The sequence below is a fragment of the Podarcis cretensis genome, assembly GCF_951804945.1.
Source record: "Podarcis cretensis genome assembly, chromosome: 3".
NCBI lineage: Eukaryota > Metazoa > Chordata > Lepidosauria > Squamata > Lacertidae > Podarcis > Podarcis cretensis.
Window position 1 is genome coordinate 33,131,380 of NC_137172.1, and position 11,468 is coordinate 33,142,847.

The 11,468-nt window shown below is 42.6% G+C and overlaps 1 protein-coding gene across 4 annotated transcripts in view; it reads left to right on the top strand.

Moving 5' to 3' along the window:
• The window catches only part of STUM (stum, mechanosensory transduction mediator homolog), a 48,265-nt gene extending 37,131 nt beyond the window's left edge, over positions 1 to 11,134 (top strand). Inside the window, exons 2-3 of one of the 4 annotated variants that reach the window (XM_079969368.1) lie at positions 2,793 to 2,972; positions 5,565 to 5,644. In XM_079969368.1, coding sequence (XP_079825494.1) covers positions 2,793 to 2,972; positions 5,565 to 5,629 — 245 coding nt within the window. In that variant the 3' untranslated portion in view covers positions 5,630 to 5,644. Of the gene's footprint in view, positions 1 to 2,792; positions 2,982 to 4,534; positions 4,591 to 5,564; positions 5,645 to 6,401 lie in introns of those variants that run through there. The other 3 variants (XM_079969371.1, XM_079969370.1, XM_079969369.1) reach the window with 3 other exon arrangements.
• The last annotated feature ends 334 nt before the right edge of the window (positions 11,135 to 11,468 follow it).

Genomic DNA, 11,468 nt, shown 5'->3' on the forward strand with positions numbered 1-11,468 from the left:
CCACAGGAAAGATGCATCCTTGTCGATAGAGGAAAAGGAGCAAGCTATGGAGATTTCAAGGACTTGAAAATAAAATGAAAGCAGGGAAAGTGCACTAAAGCGCAAAGGGGGGTACCTCTTTAGGACCCCTGTGTTTCCTATTGCCTAATGTCCAAACAATTCACTTACCAGCTCTGATTTCACTCACTGATCACTGAATTTCAAGTATTGTTGTTGTTGTTGTTGTTAATAATTTATATGCTGCCCATCTGAGTGGGTTGCCCCAGCCACTCTGGGTGGCTCCTAACAAAAAGTAGTAAAAACACAATATGACATCACACAATATGACATCATAAACTCCCAGCCTGCACACATAGTCATTTAGGGGCACAGTTTAAAGCAGCTTGGTCGTCTTGAATTCCTGATTCTGCCTTTAAAAATTCTGCTTTTTGTTGTTGTTTTTCTCCTGAAAATTCACCTGCATTTTAGTGCACATTTCCCCTTATATACATGTTTGTGTGCAATTTTGCCTAATTTTGCAAAACGATTTTGACAATTAACACATTCATATGTATATTCTGCTAAAACATGCATTTTTATGCACACTTTACCCTAGTATGTGCATTTCTCTGTACACATTATGTGTCTGGAGAACTGCACCGCAAAAATGGGAAATGGGTGGAATTCAAAGAACGGCTGTGTTTTGATTCGCTTATTGTTTTGGGAAGTGTGAATTAAGTAAATTCATATTTAAATATTAAGTGAATTAAATTTCTTCCCCCCCCCCCCCGCCGCCTACAAGCAGGCACTGCTTATAAAATGCATCATCTCACCCTTGGGCTTCTACAGCTGTTCAGTCTTGTGAAAATGAAGCCCTCAAGGATATTGTCTCATTAAAAGAAGAGTCTCCCCATCTTTTCTTCCCACTACCACCTTCCAGCTTCAATACAGAGTTGCTTTCTTCGACCTCAGCGGCTCCCACCCACTCTTTTTCTCTGCAGTGCTTCTAAACTAGCTTGAGGAGAGTTTGGAGAAAGTGGGAGTTGGAAATAAAGGCAACAGCAGGAAAAGAGGGGGGGGGAGTGTCTTGAGATATTATACAATAGAAGAAAGCAACTTAATTTGAGTTTGCAAAAGGTTTGAGGTTTTTTAAATGGGCAGGGATGGCACAATTTTCCCCCTCTCACTGGTAGGAGTTCTTAGGTAGGTTGTCTTTCTCAAGAGGCCTGAGAGATGAGCATCCACCTCCCCCAAAACTAAAGTGCTTGAAGCTTCACATCCAACACTACTTTCACCTCTGCCTGATCACCCACCTGCCTGTCTGCTATATTAGGAAATGAGCACTAGAAGATTGAAGCCGCCTCTGATACTATTTTTCCAGGACAGTTGAATTAAAACAACAATAACCGAAAGTCATAGCAGCAATAAAGAACCTAAAGCACTAGATTAGTCCATGTCTTCACCCTAATGTTGTGTATGTTCCTTGGATGCTTAGATATTCATGATATCAGTAGACAGTAGACTGTGGATTTGATGGGTTTGCCATGGCTGAAATTTATGGAGGCAGGGGTGTCCCTTCCAGTCCATTGATTCTGCTTTTCCATTTCCTTTCCCCAGAAGTTTAAGGTGTCCCAACAATTCCTTCAGGGTTGTTGTTTTTTTAAAAAAAACCTATTGTATGTTTTGTACCACTTGTATCAAATGCACCATATCAAAAACATGTTCCTGTAAAATGTATCTTCTACGGGCAGAGTATTAACCTTTGTGAAGGAACAAAATAAAAAAATTCCTTCTAGTAGCACCTTAGAGACCAACTAAGTTTGTTACTGGTATGAGCTTTCGTGTGCATGCACACTTCTTCAGATACTTCTTCAGATAAGTGTGCATGCACACAAAAGCTCATACCAATAACAAACTTGGTCTCTAAGGTGCTACTGGAAGGAATTTTTTTGTTTCAACTACGGCAGACCAACATGGCTACCTACCTGTAAAATTAAAATTTATTGTGACCAAGTGACAAAGAGTTCTTCATATAACCCAGCTACAGAGCTCTGCGTTTTATTAACATGATCAAACACATTTGGGGATTCAGTTTTACCTGCAAAAGAGTTTTCCATTCCCTGTACCCGCCAGCCTTCCCTGGTAGAGGAGGATAGCCAAGCTGATCAGGGGTCTGGAAACCAAGTCTTATGGGGAACAGTTAAGGGAGTTAGTTAGGTTTAGCCTGGAAAAGAGGGGATAGGATAGCCATCTTCAAATGTCTAAAGGGCTGTCACATGGAAGATGGAGCAAGCTTGCTTTCTCCTGCTCTGGAGGGTAGGACCCAAAACAATGGCTTCAAGTTACAAGGAAGGAGATTCCGACTAAACATCAGGAAGAACTTTCTGACAGTAAAAGCTGCCTGACAGTGGAATGGACTCTCTCAGGAGGTTGCAGAATCTCCTTCTTTGGAGGTTTATAAGCAGAGGCTAGATGGCCATCTGTCATGTAATGATCTGGTTAAGATTCCTGCAGTTCAGAGGGTTGGACTAAATAACCCTTGGGGATCCCTTCCAACTCTACAATTCTATATAGTTTTTATAGTATGATTTTATTACACACACTTGATCTTAGCCAAAAGGCCGAGAAGCGATTTTATGTACCACTGTTGTAAACTGTGGTGGGTTTTTTAAAAAATAAAATAAACTAGCAGTATGTAAATGAAATAATGAAATGAAATGATGTTGGTTTGATATCTTCTCGTTTTGTTTGGCATGCATGTGACCCTCCTCTGCTTCCTTCCACATCCTCACTGATGCTCTTTCTTTCCACAGGGACGTTTGTGTCTGCCTTCACGGTGTTGTGTGGAGCTCGGACCGACCTCCCCGACAGGCACATCTGCTGTGTGTTCTGGTTGAACATTGCAGCAGCTCTGATTCAGATCCTCACAGCGATTGTGATGGTTGGCTGGATCATGAGTATATTTTGGGGAATGGACATGGTCATTCTTGCCAGTGAGTACAGTTGCAATAGCCTCTTTTTTCATTCTTTTTATGGGCATCCACTTGTGGAAGTTAACCGCTTTGCCATCTGGCAACAACAAGCTAAGGCTATTATCTTGTGGTTTCTCCTGTTGGTGGGATCTGATTGCAAGGGCTAAATATAGGGTTTGCATCCTTGCCCCATCCACTCTTCCTTCTCCTTTATAAAAGGCGCACAGTTTGACCTACTCTGCTCTCCCACTCGGGTGCAACATCAGGATTAACAGAACTGCTTTTGAGAGGGACATACCCCACCTCAAAGTGGGGCCAGAATTTTTGAGTGGGAAGAGTTCATGCTTTGTGTTCCCCACTATTTAGAGCAGGGTTTCCCAAACTTGGATCTCCTGGTGTTTTTGGACTACAGCTCCCATCATCCCTAGCTGGCAAGACTAGCAGTCAGGGATGATGGGAATTGTAGTCCAGAAATAGCTGGAGATCCAGTTTTGGGAAACACTGATTTAGAGTGTCAGCTAGGTGCTAACGGGTGGCAGACTCCTGATTTAAAGGACTTGTGATGGCTATGCCTGCGTTAGGGAGTAGTAATTAGAGGTTAATTTGCAATCTTGCAGTCCACTTTTCAGTCCCAGAGTAATCGTAGGTCTCTGAACCTGACAGCTATTACAGGGCTGCTATATTTTTATGACTGTACAGAGCTTCAAAAAGCCCATGCCCACGTTTGTGCTTCCAGAGAGCCACGGCAACACAGGTTTGCCACCCTTTCATGTGTGAAGGTGGGTGGACAGCAACTTTTGATAAGAGACACACAATGAATTAATAGAACCAGTTATCTGTCTAAAACTGTGCCTGACTAAGCCTTCTGTATGCAAGCAGCTTGTGTATCTTTCTTTCTCTCTTTTTAAGAAAAGTGTTCATTTTGTATCACTCGTATATGTCAGCTGGAAAGAAACAGATCAGAAAACAAATTTGGCCTATTAGTGAACCCAGTTTCTGCCTTCTTTCTAAGTATTTTGATCATTTCATTGTACAGGAGGTGGAAGGCCTCTAGAGGGCATGCAAATGAAGGGCTTTGCCATGTCTCTGTGCGTTCAAGCATTCATTGTTGCTATTAACAGTAATGAAAAAATAAGAATAAAGGACTTCTTACTCACTTTATACAATAAGGTCTCCATGGTGGAGTACAGCAATATAAATATACAACATTCAAATCTTGTTAAAGTAATTTACAATCAGAGAAAACAAAGTGGGTCCTAAAAATGTGTATTTCAGGTGTCAAGGGGCAGAATAAAGAGATATGATGAAAGCTATACAGTGAAGGCAGCAGATGCACCGTCAGGAAGGGAATTCCACAGTTTAGGAACTGCCACAGAAAATGCCTTCAATGGCATCCACTACGAGAGGGCACACAATGTGGATCTACGTGCTGATGTCCATGTGTGGAAGCACCACACAATGAAGTCTTCCTGTTACACTACCATTTCAGAAGGAGAATATCACGTTTCAATGACTTTTTAATTTTTCATCTGCTCCTGGAAAGCTAGCAAGAAAGATGACCTTACCTTTTTTGCACATTCTAGCTTTCTGCTTGCAGGAAGTTTCTGAAATGAAGGAGCATTGAAGCTTGCTACCTACCTCACACCAACTTTCTGAAGAGGCACAGACCCAGAAATGATGCATTGTGTGAATTTCCAGCCACATGCATTTGTTTTCACTTTCTGTCTGAGAGGTAGACCTAATGTTAAGAGAATGTGCCTATTTAAGAGCTGGGAAAAGGCAGCTCTGCATTGGGGCTTAAAGTTCAGCTTGATGAGACACCTGCCATTTAAGGCACCCTCTCTTCCCAAGGCTTTCTGTGATTTCAACTCAAACCGTGTTGGATACTGTGACATACAACCCTCCACTTCTCAGTTATTTGCCCTTTTCACCAAGTGGTGTTGCTGTCATTGTTCTCTGTTTACAAATGAGAAGAAGAACCACACTGAAGTTTGCAGTTTCTGTACTAGCAGACAGGGCAAGTCAACACGACCATACCTCCAATATTTCTTGAAAAAATTCTGGGGCAGCTCATAGCCACCCCAGATGGTGGCCCTGCTGCCAGCTCAGATACCATCACTGTACATGTGAGGTTGTGTTTCTTTGCCCTAATGTGTATCACTTTGCCCTTGCTTCCAATCAGGTGTGCATAGGCTCAAGGTCTTAAAAGTGAACTTTGTGTAGTGCTCTTCTGTACCTTCTGTTTTATGTCCACTTCTCTTAACTAAAATGCATGCATGACATAGTTGTGCTGCTAAGTAAGTTGTGCTCCATGCACCAAGTCTTATTCTCTTAGCTTGAAGTAGGCACAAGATTTTAAATTTATAATTTTGTTGTGGTTACTTCATTCATAAAAACCAAATGTAAGTTCTTGCAATTTATGGAGCTGGGGGGAAATCCTCCATTAGTTTTGCAAGCCCATTCCTAATAGTAGTAAATTTCTGTTTAATTGCTTATCACTTTACTTGCTTGTGTTTTTCCATTATTGATGTGCTTTGAATATTCCTGATAGTTACGTCTTTCCTTTTCTCTCTTTTTATGTTTCTTTCACGTTCTCTAAATGAACAACAAAAGTTTCACAAGGTATGTTTCTCCCACACACCTCTTTTTCTTATTTTTACTGTACACTAGTAACTTAGTAATGTGTTTTCTAAGGTAAAATCCATCAGAAATCTAGAGTATAAGATGGGCTCCTCTTCCCAATTTATAACTGGGATGTGCATGTTCTACATGCTCAAATTTCTGACCCTGTGAAGTAATTTTGCTTTCCTTCACTTGGTTATATTTTACTCCCTGGTAGTAATGCTTACATTTTTGTGGGATAATGTAAAAGCTATTCTAATATGTTCAAGTGTTATACGACCAAAGATTTTCTCAGGTTTCAAATGTTCTTGTTGCAGACTAGTTTTTGTTTTGTTAGGAAATCATTAGAAGTGCACTGAAAGACTCTTATCATGTAACATTTGGCTGACTTGGAATGTATTCCTAAGTGATCCAGTAACTACTTGCGCATGAAAGAATTATGCTGGAAATAGTAGAAGTAGTAGTAGTAGTCATGTTTTGCTCATTTAGCCTTATGTGAATTTTATCTGTTTAGTCTTAATACAAAACTTTGTAAAGAAACAAAACCATGCAGATAAAAGCAAAAAATTTGTGCACTCATTGCAGTCACAGAACTACGCAATGCACACCGTCTTGCACAATGATCCCTCTGAAGATGCCTTCCGCTTCCTCTGTTTGATTTATACCTTCACACCAGCTCCATGCAATCCCACAGGGGGCTGGTCCCTTGGAGTCTTATGGCTCAAAGGGACAACAAGAGTATTACTGGTATTATTTTGCATGATGGCTTTCACTTGAGTTTCAACTACAAAATAACCTGGGGGAACATTCTTCTTCTGCCTCTCACAGGGTACAACGAACATAGGATCCCTCAGCACTTGTGATGCGGTTTGGCACCAACGAAGCACAAAGATAACTTCGTTTTTGTCCTTCTTTTTCCTCTGTCCAGCGGAGCGGAGGTGCAGAGCAGCAGAGAGTGACCTTCACTGATCACTTTGACAGCCAACTCCACTGTGAAGGCGCTGCCCTGTGGATTTTCGGACTAGCACAGCCAATGCTCCGGAGTGACAGGCAAGCCATTCCAAAAGCGGGAGGGGAGCCATTGGCTAGGCTGAGATGTCACCGAGGAGGATGGCAATGGAGCAAAACATCAAAGGAAAGGGACCTGCTAGCTAGAGATGTTACCATTCTCTCCATCTGCAGGTGGGGAACACTTGGAAGCATTTCGCCTCCTTTGTGACTTGCTGAGGAAACGGCTCTGGTGTGAATATCAAAGAAGCAAATGAAATATTTATAGATACATTTATAGATGTAAAAGCAAAAGTTGGATGGCACAACCTGTTTCCCAAGAGACACCCCTTGACTATTTCTTGGGTGCAGGAGGGTTCAAGCTGAGGCCTTTCTTGCTCTCTTGAGTGTGTGTGTATGTAGTTTTTAATGGTGCTCGTTGACAATCAGTTTTCCTCAGCCATCCTGAGATTTTGCTTGCTGCTTTTGTACGTTCTATGTCATTGTTAAGGTGATTCAGGCTCAGCTGTTTATGCATCCTGCCATCTTCTGCCTGCTGAATGCTGAAAACAAGTTTGGATCTGTTGTCAGCCAGGACGGGAGAAGCTGGCTCTTGCCAAGATCCATCACCACTCCTTGGTTTTATGAGGGTGCTTTGTTCTGGGGTGGGAGTGGGAGGCACAGTGTCTCAGATATTCTAATAACAAATCTTTCAGTCTTGTTGTATAGTAAGTGGAGAAAGAGCGAGTCTCCCCCTACCAGATCCCTGAGAAGACACTGCCACTAAATGTTACTGTACCCTGGAAACATGTATATACAACAGATTGCATTCTGTAGCCCGTGTGCAGTAGAGCTGTGGCTTCTGTCTGTTTCCTAGCTTATGTGCCCAACACTCCTAGGGTGCACACAGATAGTCTTACATATATTCTAATCATTAATTGGGAGAAAGGAATCAACCTTGCACCTCAGCATTCCAAGATGAGAAAAGGAAGAAGAAGAGTTTGGATTTGATATCCCGCTTTATCACTACCCGAAGGAGTCTCAAAGCGGCTAACATTCTCCTTTCCCTTCCTCCCCCACAACAAACACTCTGTGAGGTGAGTGGGGCTGAGAGACTTCAGAGAAGTGTGACTGGCCCAAGGTCACCCAGCAGCTGCATGTGGAGGAGCAGAGACGCAAACCCAGTTCCCCAGATTACGAGACTACCGCTCTTAACCACTACACCACGCTGGCTCTCAAAAGGAAGTTAAATTTACTGTCCTCAAATCTGTGAACCAATGCCTTCACTGTTTAGAGCTTCTTGGGCATTGTTTGCCCTCAGTCACCTCTAGCCAGGGCTGATCAAAACCCCTGATCTCCGGTTCAGGCTCATAAGGTGTAGATCGATTGCACTGGGGAGACCTGGGTTCAAATCCTTGCTTAGCCATGAAACCCATTGGGTGAATTTGGGCCAGTTAAACTTTCTGCAGTCCAGTCTTTGTCACAGGGTTGTTGTGAACACAAGATAGAGGCAAGGGCAGTGTATGTGTGTGCAAACCATGAGTGCCACCTGAGATTTTGGAGGAAGGACAAGAAAAGCATGTGATTTGTTAAATGGCTCCATGTTTTTTCCTACGTGTTTTTCCATTATGAAAATGATTAAATGAAAGGATGTTCATTTATATGGTGTTAACTTTCCTGCTGGTGGGAAAACATACTTTTTGCTTTCAGCAACTGGAAATCACTAATGGCTCTAAGGGGAAATGTAGCCAGAGTTCTGTGGGGGTTCTTTGACCGCTCAGCAATGACACTTCTGGTTCGCCCACAAGCCAGCCAACAAGACCTACTGTGGTGCAATGGGTCAGTGCATCTGGCTATTAACCAGAAGGTTGGTGATTCAAGCCCACCCAGGGATGGCTGTGGCCACGATTCCTGCATTGCAGGAGGCTGGACTAGACAGCACTCAGGTTCTCTTCCAACTCTACAATTCTATGATTTTATACTTCTAATTGTAGTTCAGCAACATCTGGAGGACCAAAGGTTCCCCACAATCTAAATTCTAGTCAGCCGCCATTATTATTATTATTATTATTATTATTATTATTATTATTATTTATTATCCATACCCCGCCCATCTGGCTGGGTTTCCCCAGCCACTCTGGGCAGCTTCCAACAAAATATTAAAAATACAATAAAACATCAGACGTTAAAAGCTTCCCTAAACAGGTCTGCCTTCAGATGGGAACAGGTACAAAACAGACCAGTTTCTCTGACTGATTCAAGCAAGTAAATCTAAGCCACAAAATGCTGGGAGGAGGAGTGTGTGTGTGTGTGTGTGTGTGTGTGTGTGTGTGATGTCAGTAGCCAGTCAAAGGGAAAACTGCCCTCTGCCCCGAAATGCAGTTATTACTTGGTCCCCGATTATGAACCAAAGGATAGTGAAAGCATTTTAAAGGATGTCGTACGCATCCTATGTTAGGGTTGCATTCATAGGCATGCACAACACATGTCATTAGAGCGTTCACCCAGGTCACATTTTCAAGGCAACCTCTGCTGCTCCCTTTCAGGTCCAGTAGGTAAGATCATTAGCACCAGTGCCATTACAAATAATTACTGAAGGTAATCTGTTTCAAAAGGCGTAGAATATATCATTTATATTTATTTAAAATATTTTTAGCCAGCTTTTAAAGCAACATCTAGAATTGAAATGTAAACCTTGCAGAGTATATGTAAACTTTGCCAAGTATCTGTTTCACAGGGAAGAGTTTGCCAGCTGGGATTCACTAGACACTGGGCAATACTCTTTTTTCCCCAAGGCTTGGTTTCCCTCTGCCAAGTTTAGGACAGCTCATCTGGCAGCAGCCCCACTCCTGAATGGAGTTTGGATCTGGTGTGCTTTACTCCACCTTAAGTTAAGCCTGGGTAATTTAGGCTGGTTTCCCACACAGTCATACCTTGGTTGTCAAACGCCTTGGTACTCGTCCGTTTTGGCTCCTGAACACCGCAAACCTGGAAGTGAATGTTGCGGTTTGTGAACGTTCTTTGGAAGCTGAACATCTGATGGGGCTTCCAGGGCTTCCGACTGGCTGCAGGAGCTTCCTGCAGCCAATTGGAAGCCGCGCCTTGGTTTCCAAACGTTTGGAAAGTCGAACAGACTTCCGGAACGGATTCCGTTCGACTTCCAAGGTACCGCTCTACTTAGGTTGATCCCTAAGAAGGGATATAGGACAACTTGCAAACAATGGTTGGTTTGGGGCTACTGTAGACAGAATGGGCTATCAAAAGCCATCAACCAGCATGTTTACTACGGATGGGAAAATATTTTATATTCCTAGAGGACAGCCCTGCACTGCTGAAGCAGGAATCTGAATTCCAAGTTAGCAGAGGAATCCAGCCTCCACCTTGTGTTCTGAAGTGCAGTGGGTTATTGTCACTGTTATTGTTCTCTTTTTCAACATGATCCCCTACAATGAATTAATGTATCACAACCAGTTATTGTTTGGTATATGTGAGATATATGAAGCACTGCTTCATTAAAAGAAAAAAATGAATGTTGATTTCCATACAGTTTTAATGCAATTAACAATAGGTTGGGCAACAGCACAAAATTAGACAGAGGGGGGAGAGAAGGAAGGAGAAATGGGGATGCCTTAGAAAAGAGGGGATGTAGGGAGTCATTGCTGATATAATCAGCTTCAGTAAGGATGGAGATATCTTGACTGGAGATACCTTCAGTCCATCTCCTCCACCACCACCACCTTGGCTACTGCTGTACTTGTCTGCTGGTGACATCAAACCCAGGCATCTACTGCAAAGGCAGAACTTGCAGAAGCTGGCCAAATTCTCTTGGCATGCTGGGTGATGCTTTGAGGCTGCCTGTTGGCAACCCCTGCCTTGGATGCATTTGCCAATTCATGTGGCCACAGCCCAAAGGCAGGTTGCATTAGAGCATGAGAGGGAGTAGGTTAAAGGCTAAAAGCACTGTCAGCACAGTAAGCAGGAGGCTCACAAAATGTAACTGGGCAGGTCTACGCTGCTTAACAAGGCCACGATGCATAGTGTTGGGCATTCCAGGTTTTCTGATGTAAAGATAACTGTGGAGAGAAGATACTTGAAACAGTGGCAGAATATGTGGGTGTCGTTTTCCCTTGAAAAAAACCAACCTTCTCTGTGTCTGACATGACAATTGCTTGTGGAAAAGCTGGGAAGGCTGATGTTTAAGTCTTTCCAATGTGTTTTGAGGATAACCATTTGTCAACAAATATGAACATATACCTAGATTCTCTGAATGGATGTTTGGGGCCTGGCTGGAGTGCAATCACCAGAAGACAAGGGTGGTCACTGGTGCTCCTCTGTATTCATCAACCATGCAAAGATGAACACTAAAATGTAGAAGTTCTAGCTGGTTTGGTTTATTTTTAAATTGTACTCAATGTTTTTCTGCAGAGCTACCTTCTTGCATTTGAGAGTTTTCTCATATGTTTAGTCCCCACTTTTATTATTATTATTATTATAATTATTTATACATTTCTATAGCACAAATTCATATTGAAATATATCTATGTGCAGAATCTCAATTAAAACCAAAACAATATTGACGGAAACCAGCCGTCAACGGTGGTGTGCAGCATACAGAAAAAACACAGACACAACGAGTATCTTCAGGGTAGAGAGCAGCTCACTCGAACTTTCCTCCTCTCCGGTATTTTTATTATACTACCCTTTGTCTAACAGCCTGCGTGGCCATCTGCCAATGTCTCACGTCACATCGCCCAATCATGCCTTTACAACACCCATCACCATATAAGGTAATACATCCTACCAGGAAAGAACACCCATATATGGTTATACTGCTAGCGAGGATAGGCTGCATCACTGAGCTCAGTGAGGGACTACGTAGCATTACAAGCTACTACAGTGGCTGCATGG